Source organism: Acomys minous (assembly GCF_964271855.1).
Source record: "Acomys minous genome assembly, chromosome: 6".
Classification (NCBI taxonomy): Eukaryota; Metazoa; Chordata; class Mammalia; order Rodentia; family Muridae; genus Acomys; species Acomys minous.
The window spans coordinates 73,515,116-73,537,897 of record NC_140487.1 but is presented as its reverse complement, the minus strand read 5'-3'; the positions used below and the strand labels follow the sequence as shown (position 1 = coordinate 73,537,897).

Genomic DNA, 22,782 nt, shown 5'->3' with positions numbered 1-22,782 from the left:
TCCAGCTGAAAGGACCTAACAGGTGGTCAGGGACCAACAGTTTAAGCTGAAGATAAGATTTACTGTATTTTAACATAAATATTTATTCTCGGTTTATTAAAATAGTCTTACAGGGACACTATATTTAATCGTATAATCTTTTCTCTCCACTCCTTATCACATACTTTAGACCTCAGTGTGTACCTGTGTCTACAGATAGCCCACCTCAGGTATCCTGACCCTAGGGCTGAGGGCCTGAGAATTACAGGAGTGTGTTAGAAGAGACTTAAGTCCAGTGTGGTCTCTGGAGCCGCACTGGCTAGGGCCAGTTCTAGCCCTATCACTTACCCTTTGTTTGATCTTGAGAAAGTACCTAAGTGTGTGATGCCATCCTCCTGTTCTTCTCTGCAGGACATCTCCCTAAGGACATTATGACCCAAAGCACAGTGATTACACACATCACTACCTGTGTGTGGTATCTCAATGCCATCCTGTGAAAATAGAGACAATAATAGTTCAGTCAGCTGGAGAGATGGCTCAGTGGTTAAGAGTGCTGCCTGCTCTTCCAAAGGTCCTGAGTTCAATTCCCAGCAACCACATGGTGTGGTTCACAACCATCTGTAATATGATCTGATGCCCTCTTCTGGCCTACAGGTGTACACACAGGCAGAACACTATACATAATAATAAATAAATAAATCTTTAAAAAAATAATAATAGTTCAGTCTTCCTAGGATGCCTTTGACATTTATATTGAAGAGTTCTTATAGAGCTCTTTGAGCCAGATATGGTAAGAGCTCTGCCCTACGAATAGTTATTAATACTGCTCCTACTGATGTAGCAACAGGTACCATGTTAGCCATGTTCCCCTGTGTTTTGTGTTACTGTGTGTGAAGGCCACTGAGTTCCAGCACCAGAAGAGAGTGCATTAGCTCTGATGCACTCAAATTTCCAGACCATGTGGTTGGCTGCTTCTGCTAGATTCTTCCTGGAAAATTTTGACAGCTTTATCTTTTATATAATAACATAAGAAAGTATTTAACTTAAGTAAAGTATGTTGAAGCAATAAAACAAAATTCAACCCTATCAGAATAGAGAGATTACCATCTTGCCTTTGAGCTTGGTTCAATAGCCCATATTATTGACTTATTTATTTGCATCTTGAGGGGTTAAAGAGAGATTGTTTTATTTTAAGGGCTAAAGTTTAAGTCTCTCTTCAATTTCTAAATTATATGCTTAAAAGTTTTAACAGCTGTCATTTTAAAGAGGCTTACTTCATTTTTCCTAAAGTGCTTTTCAGTCTGGAGGGAGCACTTAAACAGTCTCAGATCATTTGCAATACACTCATGGCAAGACTTTTGAAAGTTAAATTTGTTTGTAAGCCTGCAGAGTCCAAATTTCATAGGTAACAGTCTTTTCTCTCGTTACTTGATGATTGTTGCCTCGTTTCTCCTCAGGTCTCAGGCTTGACTCTCGCTCATCACAAATAAGAGCACCCAACCCCCTTCTGATTTCATTAGTTCAGCAAATTGTCTGCTAGGGGCACAAGCCGAGGACACGATTGGTCTCTGTGATGATGAGCTCATTTTGTACCTTTTCCCCCCAGAAAATCTTTATATACAAAAGGCACAGCTCATAGTTAGCCTCAGCATGAGCAATTACAGACTATTGAGGGAGAGCCTCTCCCCAGTGTGCCAGTGGCGCACTCCCAGGAATTAAGAGGCAAATGTGCTCCAGTGTGCATTAACCTTTATGGATTTTTCTTCAGTTTTCATGTTCCACTGATTTATGGCCTTAAATATGCCTGTTGCTGCTGTTTCTGAATGAGTCCCTTGTAAATCATTTCTAAACGATCTTTTTTGACTCAGATAATACAAGTAAGTTGGCAGTATCTCGTACCAGTTCTGCTGAGCCTTCATCATTCCTTTGCCCAAGTTGTCTTGCACTTTGCTTTGCCTTAAATGTCAACGTGAGAAGTATCAAGTGCATACAAACATGTCTTAAGGAGGCCGTGTGTGCTGTGTGCCCGTTTTGTGCAGACCAAATTGTTTCCAGCACTTCTCACAGCCTTAGTTGGATTAGATTCCACAGTCCCATGTGGCTGTGTTGTATAACTAACTGCTCTCAGCTCCTTGTACAAGGACGAGCTCATGTCTGGGAATAGAGTCCTTGACTCTATTTGGGTTCTAGGTTGATTTCTTTTTCCCATACAAATGAAGCACAGTAGGGATTTTGAATAGACCTTATCCTAATAAAAGTCTACGTCAAGCAGCTATTTTTCATTGAGATAAAGTTTGCTGTTCTCATTGCCTGCCTGCAGTAGGTACAGATGCTGTGCGTTTGATGCTATGTCTAGCTGGTACCAGCCACTGTTCTTTGGTTGAGATGAAAACAATGATGCTTTTCAATAAAATACAATTTGTGACAAGGAGTCTAGGCTTAGCAAGGGGCTTGGGATGATTGATTAAAAATTTAGTTAGTTTACAAAGTCCCTGGATAGAAACCACATCAAGATAAAAAATTCCAAAAATGATGGTTGAAATGTAGGTAGTGAATGCTCATTTGTACATTCCAGAGAACAAATAGCTTGCTACAAGAAATGCTCATTTTAAAAATATGTTAAAAACTATGAATACAGAGACTTTTCAAGTCTTCCTCAATAATAATATGAAATGAAAATATCCAGTTTAATATTTACAAATGGACAACTATCAACACTAGACTTAGGGGATAAGACTCATGTTTTAAACTTGCAGTGAAAATTAGTCATCTGGCTCATCCTTTGCTTTTCGGTTTACCCTGCTTTACACCCTCTGCTGAGGAGGCTTATTTGGAGAACAGTCTTCAAAACCCTGTAATTAGATACTCCACACACAGCATTATGTAGATACTTTCCTTTGATTCTCACTGTCTCCTTTCCCATGCACAGATGCACCTGTTGCTTGTGTTTGCCTGCTCATCGTTGGAAGGTCTGGGCAACCCCCAGTGCGACAGCACATCCAGAGATTAGCTAACAGCCCTTCTGCAGGGTCCCATCTGTTGTGGCTTAACTCTGAAGTGAAGGGGTTTCATTCCTCCTGGAATTTTTTTGACAATATCCAATACTCAGTGTTTTGTTGCTCCCATAGAACTAAGGAGGAGCCTTGTTGCAAAGTCTGGACTTTTTGATGATTCTCCTCTATACCTCTCTCTCCCTCTTGCCTCACATTCAACAGACCATTTTAAAAATTATTATGCGTAGGAAAAACAAACAAGCAAAACAGGCAATGTGTTATGGGAATTTGGGGGCAAAGGGAACAGAAAATAAAATACAAACTTGCCCACAAAAAATATCAAAAGGTACTTAAAATATTTGTACTTGGGGCTAGAGAGATGGCTCAGAGGTTAAGGGTGCTGACTGCTTCTCCAGAGGTCCTGAGCTCAATTCCTAAACACCACATGGTGGCTCACAACCATCCATAATGTGATCTGATGCCCTCTTCTGGCCTGCAGGTGTATGTGCAGACAGAGCACTGTATACATGGTAAATAAATAAATAAATAAATAAATCTTTAAAAAATTTAAAAATATTTGTATTTGTTGGAGTAGCTCACCAGCAGTAGAAAGAAGATGTTCACTGTGGGGTATCTATAATAAAACCTGGATTAATGTTTGATTTAATAATGTGTTCATTAACATGACAATATGAGTTTATGATTCTCTGTGAGAGGGGAAAGGAAGCTTGTGTGAACTGCCATATTGCCCAAAAGGAAGGCAGAGCGAGAACTGACTTACTGAATGCCCTTTCACAAAGAGGAATCAGTTGACACTGGAGTGGCCAGGATAAGAGATGAACTTTCTTCTGATTTTTAATTGTTCATGGGGACCTCTAATCCAAACTTTTGGTGGGAGAACACTGTTTGTCAAGCAAATTGAGTCCTAGTTTCAAAAACCGTGGGTTGAGATCAAAAGATATGTTCCTTTTTCTGTATCTTGTTCAGTATACTTCTCTCAAGAGTCTACTCTGTGTCCATGTAGGCACATAGGGAGCATTTCACACTTCCGGCTACATGGAGGCTTTCGGGCATCCCTGTACTTGTTTGTTTGTTTGTTTCTGACACATTCAGAATCTTGATGTAATTAGTTGTGTGTCCTGCTAGAGAATCTCCGTGCTCACTCACACTTGCACAGCAGGAACATTACTGTTAGAGCAGCTGCCACACTTAGCCAGCACTCACCACATGTAGAAGCAGTGCCTCTCCATGTCAGTCTTGCCAAAACAAGCATAGCTTGCCCGTGTCTTTGCATATTTTTAATTTTTTAAATGTATGAATGTTAAGGTATATAACATGATATAGAGTGGCCAACCGAAACTAAACCCATGCTATTACCCTTCACATGTTTATTTTGTGTTAAAAAATACTTAATATCTTATTGTGTGCTTTATTGTATACCAAGTATTAACTTTGTTCTCCAGCTTGTATGGTAGATCTCCTGAGTTTATTTCTCATGTCTGACTGAACGTGGTATTCTCTGATGAAAATGTCCCCACTGCCACTCCCAACCCTGGTAGCTACCGTTCCTCCCATTTTCTGACTAAAGAAGGGTCTGAAGTAGTGTTAATTTTTCTTTCATTCTCCCATGTTTCATGCTTTCTGCCCTAAAGCTCTGAGAGCAGATTGGAGACATGTTGAGTGGGTTCCCCTGAGTTAAGAATGGCAGCATCCGCCTGATGTGTGTGCTGTAGGGAAGGAGTTGTTGTACTCAAGAGTGATGGCTCCCTGAAAGTGATGGGGGCCCGTGCCAGAGCTGCTTGAAGCCATCTCATGGTTTAGGGACACCAAGGGCAAGTGCATTACAAGAGAAAGAAAACGTGGATAATTTAAGATTTCTGAGAACAGGCCGCCTAGTAAAAAGATTGTTTGTACAGTTAATAAGATTTTGAAAAGAAAATGCAAGAAACATTTTTCTAGTCCCTCCAGAGAAAATGAATGGGATTCTGATAAAAGGAGCTTTTCTCATCTGCTCCTTTGCAGATGAGCAACAACAGTTTCCTTTGGAGGCTGCCAGAGAGGACCAGAATGCCCTGGTTGGTGGGGGGGGGGGGGGCGGCGTTCTTATACAAGTCCCACGGAGTCAGAAGAAGTCAGAGAGACAATACGGAATTGTGAGGTCTTAAAATTATAGCTATAGCTAAGTATTTTTATCTTTCACTTTACCTGCTTTTTCCACTCACCGTCTCTTTTAAAATTCACAAGATCTTCTCTTTCTTTTCTCTGTTGAAATCAGATAAGACGTCTTACTGTTACTTTTTTTCAATTTCTCATTTTTCCCCTGAATTCTTTGGGTCACTATTTCCATTATTTACTTCCTAGCATTATAGCGTGCACACACATATACACATGGGTGGGTAGAGAAAGAGAGCTGGGAGGGTGGAGCACAATCAATGGAGTAGCGTAATATTTAGGATCATCTTTAGTATGCTCATTTATTGAGTAAATTATAGGTTAAGCAACAAAACTTAAACAATTAAAATTTAAATGTGGTCTAATTAGAAACTAATTTTCAAAGTTTAGTCTGTGATATATGTAGGAAATTTTTAAATTTTCTAATTTAATTTTAATCTAGGTAGCTAATCCTTCAGTTTGTAATAAACATTTTTAAGTTATTTTTAATGTATTCACTTTACACCTCAATTGTAGCCCCACCCTCATCCCCATCCCTCCTCTCCTCCAGATCCAACCTTCCCTCCCTCTTCCCTCCTATTTCCTCCCCTAGTCCAGAGAGAGAGAGAGAGAGAGAGAGAGAGAGAGAGAGAAGGGGAAGGAGGGGGGAGAACTCTTCTCCCCTACCAAGTCTCATCAGGACTACCTCTTCCTCTGTAGCCTGGTAAGGCATCCCACCAGGGGGAAGAATCAAAAAAAGGTTTTTTAAAGTAACCGTTGAAAATTCTCATTCCTACTCCTAAACTTCAGCTCCATCCCATCTCCTCCAGGTGTGTGTTGGGATTTTGTGAGACTCCGTGCTCAAGTATGCAATGGGAATAAATAGTTCTTACATACTACCAAGTACACGTTGTCACTTCCTTTAACTTACCCTTGTGAGCTGGGAACTTTTCATATCTGTGTATCCAAAACTTGCTCATTTGGAGGGCAGAGAGTGGTACACAACATTCCAGTGTGTGGTGCGCCACAGTTCCTTCATTTTACCTAATTGATCAACTTTAAGGTTATTTCCTGTCCTTAGCTTTTGGGAATATTTCCCAAAAGTGGTGTTTCTGGGTGAAAAGGAAATCCATGTGTAGTTTTCGATAACACTACAACCTGCTTTCTACACACTGCGCTGCCTTTCCTCGTGTTAGTCTGTCTCCTTCCCCACACTCACACTCACACACTCTGCTCTCAAACCTTTGGAATTTGGCCAGTCACATAGGTTCAGAGATCGGAATGCCAAGGTACTTTATTTTGCCTTTATCTTATGATGAACTTGAGATTTTTTTTTCCCTATGTTTACTGAACATTGCATTTTTTTTTTTTTTTTTTTTTTTTTTTTTTTTTTTTACTCTAGATTAGTCCTGGCTCTGACCACTTTTCTACTAAGGACTTTGGGTTTTTCATATTGTTTCTAGACAGCATTTGTGATGCAAGTTAAAAATGTGCTTTTCCAGCTATTTCTTCTTCTTTTGTCTTGACTCTTCTTCCCCTCTCTTCTTAGCAAACATTACAAGCAGCCCTTGCTTTGCATAACATTGTGGAACTGTAAAAATGACCATGTAGGAAAACAATGCAAGCTATTCTTAATTAGTTTGTGTCTTCTAGAGAGTTCTGTCAAAACATTAAAAGCTCTTACTGCCAGTTTTAAACATATGTAGAAATGAAAAGCAAGGAAACTACAGTCTAAAATGTATTTAGTAACTGGAACCTTGGGAATACGAATAAAGTGATTTAAAAATATCAAACTGTACTTGAATGGTGCTTCTGGCCTCATACCGAGTACTTTGTGGATCCTCATGTGTATCTTTTCTGTGCTTGGCAAACTTTTGTGCTTCTACACTTTAGTCAATTGTGAGCAGTTTATCTTTATTTTTCCCATAGCTATAAAACATCTCCAGGAGTTCCCAGCATGACTTGCTATGATGACCCATCACTCTTTATCCTTGCCCTCCCTCCTATCACAACCAATTTCTGAGTTTATACTGAGAAGTTTTGTTTTGGCTGCGTGTGTTTCTGAAATGGCAGTGTCAAAACTGTCATGGTCATGTGTTTCTTCTATAACATGATTTATATTCTGTTCTATTCCACTTCCGGTATCATCTCGTGTGGTTTTGTTCCTGTATTTTATCTGTATTAGCCAACTATTTGGGCTGTCTGCTTTTTATAAAATGCCACATGGCCTTTTCACTTGGTGACAAGGAGAAAACAACCACATCGTCTGTACAAGAACTGAATAGATGGCGAACAATAACCATTTGCAATAGACTGGAAAGAAGTGGTTGTTCCATGACCGCAGCGCACAGCAGTTGTTCATACTCTGCTTCTGAAGGGGCAGCATCATAGTTTGGCTTTATGTGGTTACACCGAATGCATGGTGCTATCTGTACTGTGATTCTCTAAGATGTAAGCTGTGTGGTTGGGGGCTGATGTTATTTAACTGAACTATAGTAAATTAAATTTGTATGTATTAAACCATTGAAAGCAAGGCTGCTGCTATAGAAAAGTGCAAACAGTAATATATATTCATCTGTGAGTTAGGACAGCTGTTAACATTCTGGCACATATACTCTAAATGCTTGAATAAGGGAAATAAAACATTGAAAATAAAGGTGAAACTCTCCTTTGTCTTCCATCCCTATTCTTCCCTTTTCTTAGCCAGCACACTCAGAATCATTGTAAATGAAAGATACTCTCACGCCCCCACACTAGATATGAGCAATTCCAATGAGAAGCGTGTGGTACTTGTGGGGACATTCTTTAATTTGTCCTATAATTTTGTTTTCTGTTTATCACACTTTTCCTTTGACTCCTGTAGTCTTGTTTCTTTTGAGAATTAACTAAAGTATCTTGTTATACCCCACACAGAAGAAGCCATGCTTTTCTGTTCCATTCGACTTCATTTAATTGGTGAAATAACTTATCCTTTAAAAATGTAAGACTTGTATTGAGATGAAATGATGACCTTGCTGTCTCCATGGAAACAGCCTGAACCCACAGATACTGATGTGTGTGGTGTCATATTTATGTTTTACTGATCTATTTAACCACCTTTTTTTACCCTGTTTGTCTTCCAGATTTATTCAGGAGATTGAACATGCCCTTGGACTTGGCCCTGCCAAACAGTGCTCTCTTCGAGAGTTCCTCACCATTTATATCAAAAACATCTTCCTTAATCAGGTCTTGGCTGAGATCAACAAGGAGATTGAAGGAGTCACCAAAACATCTGACCCTTTGAAGATCCTTGCTAATGCCGACACCATGAAGGTTCTGGGGGTGCAGAGGCCTCTTCTACAGGTAATAAGGACTACCAAAATCCTTTCCTAACGTTTTAAAGTGTATTTTGCAGATGTGCACATCTGTGTATCACTTGTGTGCCTGGTGCCTGCAGAAGCCAGGAGAGGGTGTTGGATCTCTTAAAACAAATGCAAGCCATATGATATGGGTGTTGAGCATCAAACAGAGGTCCTCCCGAAGACCAGCCAGTGAACTTAATCAGTGAACTATCTCTCCAAGCCCCTAAAGTACTGTTTTTAATCACCATTTATGACTTGGCAAGAGTCATAACTTTAGAAAGAAGAAGAAGAATTACCATCTGGTTTCATATTCAACAGGGACAAAACAAAAAGAAATAAATTAAATAGACACTAGGGAAATTTAGGTCTGATATAGTTTGGATAATGGAAATTCCGAAGATCGTGAAGGGAATAAAAAAAAGTTTGACTGTGGGAGATGGTGAGTCTCGTCATTCAGGCAACTCTTTACTGTTTGTCTAGAGTTTGTCCTTGAAAGAATTGTTTTTCCACTGGTGAATGCATCCCAGAGTAGGAAGGATTAGCAGGAAGGAAATTAGGTATCTTATGTAACCTCAGTTACCAGCAGGAAGTCCGTTCTCTGAGCCATTTCTTAGGTAGTTAGTATAAATAAGTAGACTAGCTCAGAGAATTTAGACCAGTAAACTGGTGTTAAAAGTCAGATTATTTAATTCAAGTAACGATCTTGTTATTGTCAAATGTTTTACTTGAATATATGGTTTCTGGGCAATGGAAATTGTATGACAGTAGATACTTTCATTTCATAGGCCTATGCTGTAGATTTTTGCTTATGATGAGATAATAAATAGGAAAGGAAAAAAATCATGAGTTTGAGTTACAGGTATATACTTTGACAATTACATTAGTTTTGATTCAAAAAGAACAGCAAGTACGTGTGGCAGCTCACACCTTCAGTTGTGGTAGATTCACACCAGAGGCAGGTGACTCTATGTGACTTTGACACCAGCCTGTTGTGTTGTTGTCTCAGGAAAAGAACAGTGAACACAACACATTGTTCCATAAGTCACACAGTATGAGGGACTCAGGGTGTAAAAGGCTTGAATTCTTCCACATGGAGAGGTAATACTTGCTTCAGTAGTCTCATTGCCTGTGCTACCTGACTAAGGAAAGTGTGCATTAGAATTAAGAGACATGCTAGAACTTTCTCAGGGGGGTGTCTGTGAGCAAACTCTGTGATATCAGAAAGATGAACTGGAAGCATCATGAGGAAAAGTTGTTCATGTGTACTGTCTGCTGTGTTAGACATGCAGTGAGGAGTGCAGTGACGAGGTGCCGCAGCTGTGTGTTCATGCTGTGTTAGACATGCAGTGAGGAGTGCAGTGATGGGGTGCCACAGCTGTGTGTTCATGCTGTGTAAACATGCAGTGAGGAGTGCAGTGACGAGGTGCCGCAGCTGTGTGTTCATGCTGTGTTAGACATGCAGTGAGGAGTGCAGTGACGGGCTGCCGCAGCTGTGTGTTCATGCTGTGTTAGACATGCAGTGAGGAGTGCAGTGACGAGGTGCCACAGCTGTGTGTTCATGCTGTGTTAGACATGCAGTGAGGAGTGCAGTGACGAGGTGCCACAGCTGTGTGTTCATGCTGTGTTAGACATGCAGTGAGGAGTGCAGTGACGGGCTGCCGCAGCTGTGTGTTCATGCTGTGTTAGACATGCAGTGAGGAGTGCAGTGATGGGGTGCCACAGCTGTGTGTTCCTGCTGTGTAGACATGCAGTGAGGAGTGCAGTGATGGGGTGCCGCAGCTGTGTGTTCATGCTGTGTTAGACATGCAGTGAGGAGTGCAGTGATGGGGTGCCGCGGCTGTGTGTTCATGCTGTGTTAGACATGCAGTGAGGAGTGCAGTGATGGGTGCCACAGCTGTGTGTTCATGCTGTGTTAGACATGCAGTGAGGAGTGCAGTGACGAGGTGCCACAGCTGTGTGTTCATGCTGTGTTAGACATGCAGTGAGGAGTGCAGTGACGAGGTGCCACAGCTGTGTGTTCACGCTGTGTAAACATGCAGTGAGGAGTACAGTGATGGGGTGCCACAGCTGTGTGTTCATGCTGTGTTAGACATGCAGTGAGGAGTGCAGTGACGGGCTGCCGCAGCTGTGTGTTCTTGCTGTGTAGACATGCAGTGAGGAGTACAGTGATGGGGTGCCACAGCTGTGTGTTCATGCTGTGTTAGACATGCAGTGAGGAGTGCAGTGATGGGGTGCCACAGCTGTGTGTTCATGCTGTGTTAGACATGCAGTGAGGAGTGCAGTGATGGGGTGCCACGGCTGTGTGTTCATGCTGTGTTAGACATGCAGTGAGGAGTGCAGTGATGGGTGCCACAGCTGTGTGTTCAGTGTTCACTCTCCCTTCTGGATTGCTGTTCCTCTGATGAGACCTGTATTTTAATGAAAGTCTCCTGTCAACTGGACGTTATTTCAAAGTGCTACCTATCCAAGTCCCTTGTCCTGATTTTTCCCGTTCTTCCCTTCTCCTTCCCCATGTATTTTCAATGCTGAGGCCAACTCCTATGGACTAAGGATGGCCACTAAGGCCATTTTGCCAAGTGGGCTCTACTGGGAGCGATTACCAGCAGGAGCCAGGAGGTTAGAGAAGAAAGGCTGGATTTTTCCTTCCCCTCTTTTGGATGATGAAGCTTCCTCAGTAGCTGTAGCTCTAGCGCTCTCTGGGCCCTAACAACAGTTTCTTCTCCTCACTCCTTGACTTCAGCTTTCTGCTATTACTAGTCTCTGTTTCCTCAACATCCCTAGTTCCTTCTGTCAACACTGTCCATACTTCTATAAGTTAGCTCTTCATTAATCTGTCTTTATTTGAATTACCTGAATGGAGCACTTTATATCAGGATCAAGAAAGTAATAATAATAATAATAATAATAATAATAATAATAATAATAATAATAACAACAACAACAACAACAACAACAACAATAATACCAAAAACAACAACAACAATAATACCAAAAACAACAACAATAATAATACCCAAAACTTTTCCTTTGACCATTACTTCAGTATTTGCTGTTTGCTTGCTTGCTTGTTTGTTTCTACCTCAAACTGAACTCCGGACTTTGCATATGCAAGGCCAACAGTGTACCACTGAGCTGTACTCCCAAGCCCAACACTGGATTTTTCCTTCCCTTTTTTTAAACTTCTGATATATTCTTTGTGAATTTCACATAATGCATTCCAATCCCACTCATCTCCCTGTCCCTCCACATCTGCCTTCTGCCCTTGCAAAACCCCCCCCTAAAAGAAAAAGAAAAAGAAAAACAAGAAAAAAGAGAACAATCTCAGTGTGGAAGCTGGGGTGTGTCGCATAGTATAGCCTTTTAGCAAAACGGCTTTACTTGTAAATGTTCACTGTGATAAGGTATTGGTGTGGTCCAGGGCCTCTGGCTTCTGCTACACTATCAACACTAGATCCTCACCAGGGCTCCTCTCAGATGGCCTGTTGTTGTCCGGTGTCAAGGAGATGCTACCACGTTGGGTCTGTAGGACCAGCCCCTTCATGTGCTCCAGCAATTCATAGGTGGAGTAAATGTTGGGGTGGGCCAACTCAGAGCCCTAGATCTGGGCCTGGATAATGGCTGTATTGTTTGTCTCACCAACTCTCCTTCTTCCATGCCACTATGGCCAAGTTCTCCCTCTTTGCCCAGGAGAGAGGTGGGACCAGCTCTCCTGCTTGTGGCAACCAGCAAGTGCCTGGACACGTTCTCTAGAAATCATAACATTGGTCAGTGCTCCTGCACCTATGCCACCAGGGCCATATCTCTAACACTGCCCCAGCTCAGGGCTGGGCCAGCTCTCCAGTGCTCACACCTGTTGGCTCTGTTTATCAACAATTAAACTTTATTATACAACCCAACTAGCATACACAAGAAGGAAAAAAAGGTTAAAGGGACAGAAGAGTGAACCTTCCAGTATCCGTTCCACGGGATGGGTCCTTAGGTGTCTCTCTGGCCTGCGTGCTGGTCCAATCTGGTTGCTCTCTCCTTGCCTCAACCTGTTGTTTTGTCTTCCCCCCACCTTCCCAGTCACAGGAAAGGGCGGTCTCCTTCAACCTTCGAGGGTCAATTAGGAAAACAATAGCCACGGTGGGGTTCCCAGGTCGGCTTCCTGAATTCCAAGCCCAGGAAGGCTCCAAACAGTCTGTCACAAGGTATTCATGGTGGCCCCAAGGGAAAAGCCAGCCAAGATTGCTTCCACCTGTGACAAAGCTTAATCTTTCCCACGCACACCATATCCCACCTGGGCCATATCTCTAACACTGCCCCAGCTCGGGGCTGGGCCAGCTCTCCAGTGCTCACACCTATGCCACCCAGGCCAGCTCTACCGTGCTGCCCAAGCAAGGCGCAGCACCACCCCACCCACTCTCATTCCCTTAAGGCCATCTCTCCTACTGGCCAGGAGAGGGGCGGGGCCAACTTTACCACTGCCCAGATGAGGGGCGGGGCCAGCTCACCCATTCTCATGCCCTTGGGGCTGCTTTCTAGAGTGCTGCAGGCACAGGGGGTAGGAGTTCTTTCTTAACATTTATCCCAGATATCTTAAAGGTTACCACAGATAACTTGGAAGTTATCACAGATCCCACTTTTGCGAACTTGTCTTCTACCATTTCCTACTAGGAGGGAAGTTTCCAAGAGCCTAGCACATATTGGCAGCGGAAGTACTCACATATGTTACCAACTGCACACATGGATAGATGGGTCGCTAGATGAACATAGTCAAAATGGGGAAAAATGAGAAACAGTGACAGAAGCTCGTTAAGCTTTATGGTTTTGTCTGACCATGAGTCTCTTTTCTATCAGGAACTCACCCAGTGTCTGTTATCCTGAAATGCCACGCTATGTAATAAAAAAGAGCAGCTTTATCATGTAGAGTTTAAGGACAGGATGGGAGCGAGCACACTATGCTACAAGTCAATCTGTGAACTAAAGACTCATCTTATTAAACATGATCACCGAGCCTAAGTCACAAGCACACGTTGAAACCCATAACTCCATGGCCATATCTGGCCCATATTGGGCGAGGCACACTGCCAGCATAATGTTACTTCTAGGAAGTCCATGACGCACCTGTCAGATCACTCTCAAACATGCCACTCACCATTTTTTATTAGTAGCTGTGTCCTTTGTCCTTTAAATCAATTACTGCAGCCTGATACAGGTATGAACTCCACTGAACCTGTTCTCTTTTCCACCTCGTCAAGACATAATTACACATAAGTGAGTAAATCTTAAGACCAAAGGCATTCCAGCTATTATAGCTTCCAAGTCTGCTCACAGCTAAAATACCTGCTTTGTTCTATGGCCCTAGCCTTACCTTCTGCGTACATCAGAATTGTGTGGTTTTGAAGATGCAAAGTGCTAAAGGGTATGGTTATTAAGCCCGTCTGCTGTTCTCCGAGATAGGAGTTTTCTATCCTGAAAATTTCTCTTTCTTCATAACAATTATAAATTATCTTTTAATATGATTTCTCAGCTAAACTTTCTGTTTTTTAAAGATAGCACCATGTCTACTTGATATTTTTATTTTCAGCTTATTGTAGGTGGCTAATCTGAGAAAACACAGTAAGTAGGGCTTAAACATATTAACTGAGAACATAAGACATATTAGCAAGGGAGCAATATGTGAGAGACGCAGGTGGGGACAGTGCTCAGTTACAGGAAGCATGGCATGGTCCCTCCTCGGGTCATAGATAAGAACAGAGCATGTGCTCCCCTGAGGCAGCACCTGGGTCCTTTGTCATCTACACAGTTGGGTTTTCCAGGGACAAGGAGGGACAGCTGTCTCAGTGCTGCTTTCATCCAGTTGCTGATGGGCAGGTGAAATGCATGGTACTCTGTGAGGAGATCCACAGGTGTGTCTTTGCCCTTCCACCATGGCATCTAAGCAGCCCAAGCATCGTGTCATGAGGAGACAGGTCTGGGGTGTTGGCATGTACTTGCACTGGTGACTCTGCTTTCTGTGGTAGATTCCATGGAGTGAAGAAAAGGAGTTAGTAGGAAGGAAAAGAACAAGCTCCACTTTATGGGTGAAGTGCTGTGTGAGAGGTGACACTCAAATGACATAGCACAGCAGAAGGAGAAGTAATGACCGAGGTAGTATCAGTAATGATAACAGCATGTTAGCAGTGCCTAGGAGCCAGGCGCTCTAGCAGGTGCTTCATGTGTACTGGCTTATATTGCTTTGATTGTATGACAGGATCTTCTTTGATAGTCTCCTGCTAAAGAAACTGAAAACAGTGAAACTAAAATACCTACCCTGAGTCTTCTGGCTAGCAAAGGGAAGACAAGTTCACAGCCAGGAAGTCTAGTCCTGAGCCCTGTATTCCACAACAGTTTGCAGACCATAGCCTGAAGATTATGGTTGTCTGCAAGCTACCCAGCTACCTCTGTGCCCCCAGACACAGATCTGAGAGTGGACATCTAGACAGCTTAACACTTTGACAGTCTGTGAATTTACTAAATTGGGACTTGCATCTTCTGTATTTCTGGGTTTTGAATTTCTTTCTCTAGTAACTCACTTTTATTGTATTCATGAAAGTATACATTCACAACAGATTGTGGGATGCTGGGCTGTCGTCGTCGTTAGAGAAGCATTGCTCCAGGTTGTTACTGTCTGGTACTGCCTCCCAGAGAGCGAAGGAAAAGAACATCTGCCTCAGCCATAAAGCATTTGCAACAGACAGAGAGCTTGGATGCTTGTTACCATTGGTTCTCTCCCGAATCTCTAGGTCCAGAATAGACCTAGAATAACTAGAATATTTAATAATATTTACAAGTATTCTTACATTTTTAGTCATTTGTGTGAGTGTCTGCACACTCGTGGGCCATGGTGCATGTGTGGAGGTCAGAGGACAGCTTGCCAAAGTTGGTTCCCCCTCCCACCATGTGAGTTCTCAAGTTCAAACCCAAGTCATCTGCTGGCCCAGTACTCAGCATTTCATACGTGGATGAGTGAATGAGTGTGTGCAAATGATGCTTTCCTCACTACAAGGACTTATGTGGCTACTTTTTCCCTTCATGGTACAGAATCCCTGATCTTAGATTTCAAAACCTACGCATTGCTAAACTAAGGTGTTACAGTTCTTTTACCTCTGATAGTCCAAGGCAAGGGCAGGCTCAGTTTGACTGTCCAGCCTTCTGAGAAGTTGCCACTATTTTTTTCTGCAAAAATGGCCTCAACTCTTGCAACTCTAAGCTTGTTGAATCAAGTTAAACTAAGGAGGTCTCTGAGGATGCCCTAAGCCCTGTTATGAATTATGGTTTTGAAGCTTCATGCTTGGCGTTCTGGACATGGACTTAGGAGCTCATTCATTTGAGGTGAACGTTGAAGTGGTCCAGAGATGTTCAGTATGTAGACATGAGGAAAGAGATTAAACTCTGGTTTAATTTTGATTCTCTTATATACTGTTGTTTGGTAATCGACATATTCTTTGATGTTTCTATGCTTGTCTGTTTTAACTGATAGTACCAGTATTTTGTGTTTTTTATTCCTTGCCTATGAACCTGCTGGATGGGCAGCCATCTGATCAGTGGTCCGTATAAAGTTTCTTCAGTATTGCTAGCTGGAGAGCTATCTCTAGACAAGAGCATCAGACCTCTGGCTAAGCCTGCACTAGTATGGTGTCACCATCTGGCATGACTGTGTGTATTTGTGTTTAAAGCAATGCCCTAGACTAGTGCATCTCAAAATATGACCCATAGCCTGGAGTGTTGCCATCACCAGGGAACTTGTGAGAATTAGATTCCTGAGCTTCATGCCTTTGTTGAAATAGCCCTGCACATGATTTCAATGTAATCTGAAATGGAAGAAGCACTCTTGTAGTGCCATCAGGCCCAGCTTGAAGGTGAGGAGTTCCAGGACCTAAAGCTATGTGTGCTTAGCTCTGTGATGAGCAACTGTAGTCTCAGTAAGGAAATAGTCTACATTGTTTCTTGCTGGTCCAGACATTGAAAAAAAAAAAAAAAACAATATTTGCCACAGTGGCGGGAGCTGTTTCCTAGTCTAGCACATTTCAGAATTTTGCAGAGTGCTTTCCCAAGATAGGAGCCCACGTTTTCTGGCTCAGGAAGGACAATATGAGACAGAGGCAGCTACTCGTGCTCAGCCTCAGGCTCAGATTCTCTGTCACTGATGGAGCAAACATAAGCTGTGTGAGTAACAGCATACACTGTCTTGAAACGTTAAAAGCATATTACATGTTCCTCAGTGCCCCAGCGTTTGCCAGAGTCACTTCTGAGAAGTGAAATAGCTACAGTCTGCCTGCAAACAGCAAACTCTCACCTCCTCCTCAGCCAGCCACACTGCCCACGCCCACCTGCCAGCCTCGAGAAGTGATTCTCAGGAACGTGACCCATTAATGTCACCCAGGAAGCTTCCTAAAAGCACCACTGCCCACACTCCATCAGTTGGCTAGGAGTGAGGGACTCCCTGAAAGATGCCTGCATGATCTCAGCATTTAGCCAGAATTGGTACCACTTCTCTGAAGATTGCTGCTGCTTAGAATCAGTTATTTCCCTGAGAGGGAGAACCTAAAGTCATTGCAGAGGCATTAATCTAGTCTTTAACAGGGTGTTCAGCCTTATATTAAGAACCAAGCTTTATACAGAAGCTTTGAAATCACATGCAAATGAATTTCAGCCATATCATTTGAGAGCTGTTTTTCAGTGACCAAATGATTTAGCCTCTCTATAACTATTTCTTTTCAAGCAATGTAGAAATTCTGTTTTGGCTTAGGAACTTGATAATGGCTAAGGTCAATGACTGTAGAGCGTACCCCACCTCCTTCCTTAACCACATGCGACTGAGTCTCAGCATAGAACGCGCTAAATCAGTGCCTGCCTGCTCCTTTGCCCTACTTCCATGGCTCTCTGACCTCGGTCCCTGGCTCTTCCACATCCTGCCATCTCCATCTGGATTTTCGTGCTGCTTTCTCCTCCCCACCCACTTGCATTCACTCTTACCACCCACCCAAGCTAGGGTCCTATCTCCCTTATACAATAGCCTGTTAGCACGCAAGAACAGCTGCTGTAGCTCCACCGTTTACCTGTTCCGGGAGCCCCTCTGCTGGTTAGAGGAAATCACTGACAGCGTGTGCTGTCCATGGCTATCAGAGCCAGTGGGTTTGTTTCTTAGGGGTGCCAAAGCAAGCTAACACAGTGTCAGTGATTTAAAACAAAAGAAATCAATTCTGTGGGGCTAGCAAAATGGCTTGGTAGGTAAGGGTGTTTGCTCCCAGGCCTGATAGCCAGAGTTCAATCTCTAGAACCCTAATGAGCGAAGTGACTCCTGCAAGCTGTCCCCAGGCCCCTGGCCACTGTACTTATTGTAAATCTTCAGTTTACTCTGTCACTGTTCTAGAGGCCAAAGCCGCAACTCTTCCACTGCTCTAGAGGTGACTCTTTCTGGAGGATACTGCTGCCCTTGCTCTAGAAGCATAACTCTAGTCTCTGCCTCCTTAACATAGGCTTTTCCATGCCTCTGTTTGTCATTTGTGTGGCTCCCATAAGGACACTTTCAGTAGGTTTACAGCCCATACTAATCTTGTATGTTTTTATCCCAAGCTTTAATTTCATCTGTCAGGAGCCTTCTTCTAAGTTAGGTCACATTCTGAAGTTCCATGGAGAAGATGTGGGCTGGGAGGCACAGAGCTCACTCCTCTACGTTGCCATGGGAATCAGCGTGCAAGTATTGCTGGTAAAGCAACTGTCTGGGATGGTCTCAACTGTAGGAGTCAACAGGGTTGCAAATGAAAGTCATTGATAGGTGTGTGATTGCAGGAATCCCAGTCAAGCCATACTGGACACAGCCGCTCACAGTATAATTATTTGCTGGAGATAATTACACTGATGCCCAAACTTATTATCTTCCCAGCGAGGCCACAGTGCTTCCAGTAACTTTTTTATGTTTTCCCAAGGATATGTGAATAGCAGCAACAGCATATTGTTTTCATCAGATCAAATTAAGTAAAATGAAGAATGTTGCCTTTGAGTGGCATTTGCGTCCCAGCCAGTTGTTGCCGTTCTACTGTTCCACTCTCTGGTACAGAATAGATTCAGCTTTATTAGTGTAAATAGATTAGTTCCATTTGAGGGCTGCTGGAAGTCATCATGAAAATCATTAAGTTGAAAAGAGACCTGATCAATTGGTCCCCCCACCCCCAAGCTCTTAGAGAAAGTTCAAATGCCCACACTGTAAAGAAAAAAAAAAGCATTTTGGAATCCAATCTTAACCTTTAGTGTACTTAAACACTAACCACTTACAGTTTTTGTTTCCTTTTAATTTTGTTCCTAATATTTTATTTATTCACTAGCAGTGTTGATTGGCCTTTCCACAAGCAGGACCCACAGTTAAGCAGCTATTTGTAGGTATTTTAGACTTTATCCAGGGAGTCAGAGTACCAGGAAGTACTTTTTTATCTTCTGGTCTTTGGATTGTCAGCAAAGCTTCAATCACTCACCTGTTCTCTGCCAGTGTAGTCAAACCTTTTGTTACCAATGGAGACTTGTGTTCTGGTTTCATTGTTTAATTCACTTGTGCTTTCTCTAGACTGATGGTCCTATTGCTGGCTTAGTTCTAAATACTAAATGCCGGAAGGAAGCACCTTGAGGAAGAAGGATGTAATTTGGCTCATGACTTGAGAGTCCATCATGGTGACGAAGGCACAGTGAGGAGCTAGCCATATAGTGTTGGCAGTCAGAAAACAGCAGGACTAGACATCAGGCCCACCTCTCACCCTCAAAGTTTGCCCCTGCAGCCCTATGTCTATCAGCAGGGCTCCAAGTCAGAAAGGTCCCACAGCCTCATAGAACCCCACCTCCAGCTGGGGGCGTTTCCATGCAAATGGATCACTAACCCTTCCCAGTGGGTTGTTTTGTTTTGTTTTCTCATACATGATTAAACTATCAAAATGAGAACTTGATAATTAAGAAACTATTTTTTTAATAATTCATGAACATGTTGTAAACACCAAAAAGCTAGAAACATGTCCCCTGGACACCCATGTTCTCCCAAGCCAAAATTCTGCCGTTATCGCTCTTCCATATTGGTTTCGTAGCATAGGTGAGCCTTCACATTCTAATTTCTCTTCACCGATTCTAGAAATACATCGTCAACCATTCACTGTTGACATGGTGCCACTCGCAGGGTTTTTAATGGGAATGCATAGGCGACACAGTGAGTGAGAGCATCATTGCTTTCTTTGGAGCACTCAGTTGTTAGAAGGACTAATCGAAAATTTCCTTTTAAGTGTTAACATGGAACATGAAATTGAGCAGCTCAGATTAATTTGCCAGTAGAGCCTTTATCGATTTTATATGATAAAGGAACTTGTTTTTATCAGCATTAATGAAGAAGGTCTGTGACGTGAGTGAGAAATAGTCTTTATATACAGGCAAACCAAACACACTATATAAGCAACTTCAGTATTTATAAAAGTCTTGAAGGTTTGGTCTCATCTCTGAAGGATAAAAGAATAGATTTTTGTCTGGACTTCTTAGTGAAGTTTTTGATTAATAGGTCTTCTATAGAGTATAGATAGTAATACAAGGGGGCTAGAAATAAACATTAGTGTTATTTTTTTTTTTGCTTTTATTTACTGCAAAAAAGTATAGTTATCCCTATATGCATTTCATAGGGATCCTTAATTATCTCATTTTTTGAGACCAATTTCATAAGTTATAGGGTCATTTAAAAATAAAAGTAACAACAGAAAACTAGAAGGTTTTGTCATGAGGGAGTCTGAATAGGAAGTAATTGCAGCTAGTGAACTTGTTTACCTCCTTTTCTTGCTGAGCACAGGGCTGCTTAAAATGACATCAATATAGGGCTAAGCCCTGGGCTTTATCTTGGGACTCTGAATTAACTTTCTATCATGAGTAACGGTAGTGTGCTGATGGCCAGCTTAGTTTGTCACCTAGACTGTTCCATGCATCAAGCCACATTTGAGATAAATATTTTGAAACATTGAGTGGCTGCTGTCCGTTCTGATCTTCCCTCGGCCCACTCCTTGGTGGATGACCAGGAGAGAAGGTAATGACTTATGACAGATGTGCTGACAGGGACGGAGCTACATTAACGCTCTGTCACTCAGATCTTTAGAGGGCTGCCTTTGCCTGAAATATATTTGGCTTTATGTGCTAACAAAGGCATCTTCAGATTTATTTCTTTTCCTTAAATGTTAGAGAAGGGGAAAGAGTATCGCACGGAAAGACACCAGGAAGAGAGAAAGGCTGGCTCGACAGCCCAAGCAAATGATAGTTATCATTCTTAGGCGGGAATTGCTGATCCAGCCAGATTACTGGTGGAAGCCAGATGAGTATAGACAGAGAACTGCTGTACTTAGAGAATTTTCGAGGTTCTTATCCTAAGTAATTTTTGCCCTGTCTGTGTGTTGCCACTCTGGCTTAAGAGATGTTCTAGGGAGAAAGTGAAGAGAAAGAAACAAGGCTATCTCAGCTCGGAAGTTAAACGACCCTTTAAAGATTAACCTCTCACAGAAAGCAGCTGTTTTTCTTCATGCTTTTCAAGGCTCCTGCAATGACCAACTTTTCTGCAGTTAATCTTGGTGTGAGCATCTACACGGGGCTGGGGGAAAATGGTACACTGCCTGTGACAAGAATGGCAGGGTTCCATTGAATAATTCCCTTGTGTTACAGTGCTGTTGAAATTAAATGGTGCTGTTTATTAAATCCTTGCTCTGTGCCAAACTTATGGTCTCGTCCCTGCGTGTCGTGTAACAAACTGAGTAGAGGATATAAGTGTAGAGCCAGACTTCCTCTTCTGAAGACTTGAGGAGGAAGTCTATTAGTTATGGGATCTGAATCTGTCACATTCACAAATCCAGGAAGAGTAGAGGACCAACTGTGGTGGTCCAGAGCCAGGTGCTGTACAGGGTAAGAGGGGCACTGGAGCTTTAGGAATCTAGAGAAGCCTTGGCTGAGAAGGAGCCTGCAGTGTTGCTGGATACACAAATACAGAGAGCATGGAGGAGAAAGTGCCCCAAACACGGGACGCAGAGCCTCAGTGATGTGAAAGGACACACTGAATGGAGTTCAGCCGTGGAGGGAGGATGGGAAACAAGGTTAAACAGACACAGCACACCAGAGGCCATCTTGGACTTTAAGCAGACCGGCTTCCTGTTGATGTCCGACAGGGAAGCGTGAAAGGCTTGGGGGAATACACGTACTCAAGAAGGTTGTTTAAAGCTAGTCCTTTAAAGAAGAACCCAGCTTGCCATCCACAGATACTGTGAAAAGCAGAGATGTGGTGTTGCAGAGGCAGCGATGCGGGAGCCTAGTCATTACTGCCCTGAGCAAGAGACTCTCCTGTGAATGTTTTGTTTTGCTCTAGACTGAGGCACTAAGCAGTGACCTCACATCCGCCTGAGATAGGTGAGCCCAGGCTCAGTGTTTGAGGTCATCCCTTTGATTGGTTACCGTAATTGGCCAAACAAACTCAACAAACTGATTTCCTGGAATATATACTGCACTCAAATCTCTGTCAGGTTTTCATCCCCGTGCCACAAAGGCTTCCAGGGGCCAGAGCTCATTGTCACCTTTGTATCTAGAGGAGCAGCCATCAGCCTCAGCACATCCATGTTTGTAGAAAGATTAAGCTGTACATTGCTCATTCAATTTCCCATTTATTCTTTTTAGACACTCAAGCGCTGTCAGTTGGAAGTCCTGCTCTGGGGAATAGACAACCCACAGCTAGCTCATTAACAGGTTATCTATGTCATTGTGTCCTTTTTTGGACTGTGAATATTAGAAATAGAGTCTTTTGAGAAGAAAAATTCATCTAGGCTTCTATTTGGTTTCTCTTTCTTTTTCTTCTCCTTTTTATCTTCTTCTACCCCTCATGGTTACAGCTATTCCCATGATGGATGGTCCTATCTGTAGAGTCCAGAATACCGTGGGCATTCACTTGCAAATATGTACAAATTCAAATTTAGATAACTGCACTTAAATGAGCCGTTCGCTACCTCTGCTCATTGGCTGCACAGCACTTCTCTTTGCTTGATTTCAACTACAAGAGCTTAATTGCTTCCCTCCCTTTTATTCCATGACACATTTCTGAATTTGTCATCCTCTTGGCTATTCCAAGGTCAAATCTGCCTATCAGGTACTTGCAGAAGTGCTTTGATGACCTTGCTTCCTGTGTGCCTGCCCATGGCTTCCAACGCTTTACCAGAACGAGCAACTGAACAGCCCCAGGGCTGGACTGTCTGCCAATCTCTTGCCTTTCCAACCAACATGCCCTTGACTTTAACCCTCTCAATTTT

At 42.7% G+C, this 22,782-nt stretch overlaps 1 protein-coding gene across 1 annotated transcript in view; it reads left to right on the top strand.

Annotated features, from left to right (window-relative positions):
• Positions 1-22,782, top strand: part of EXOC4 (exocyst complex component 4) — a 739,217-nt gene that overhangs the window by 500,830 nt on the left and 215,605 nt on the right. Inside the window, exon 11 of the mRNA XM_084787371.1 lies at positions 8,246-8,465. Coding sequence (XP_084643497.1) covers positions 8,246-8,465 — 220 coding nt within the window. The remainder of the gene's footprint in view (positions 1-8,245; positions 8,466-22,782) is intronic.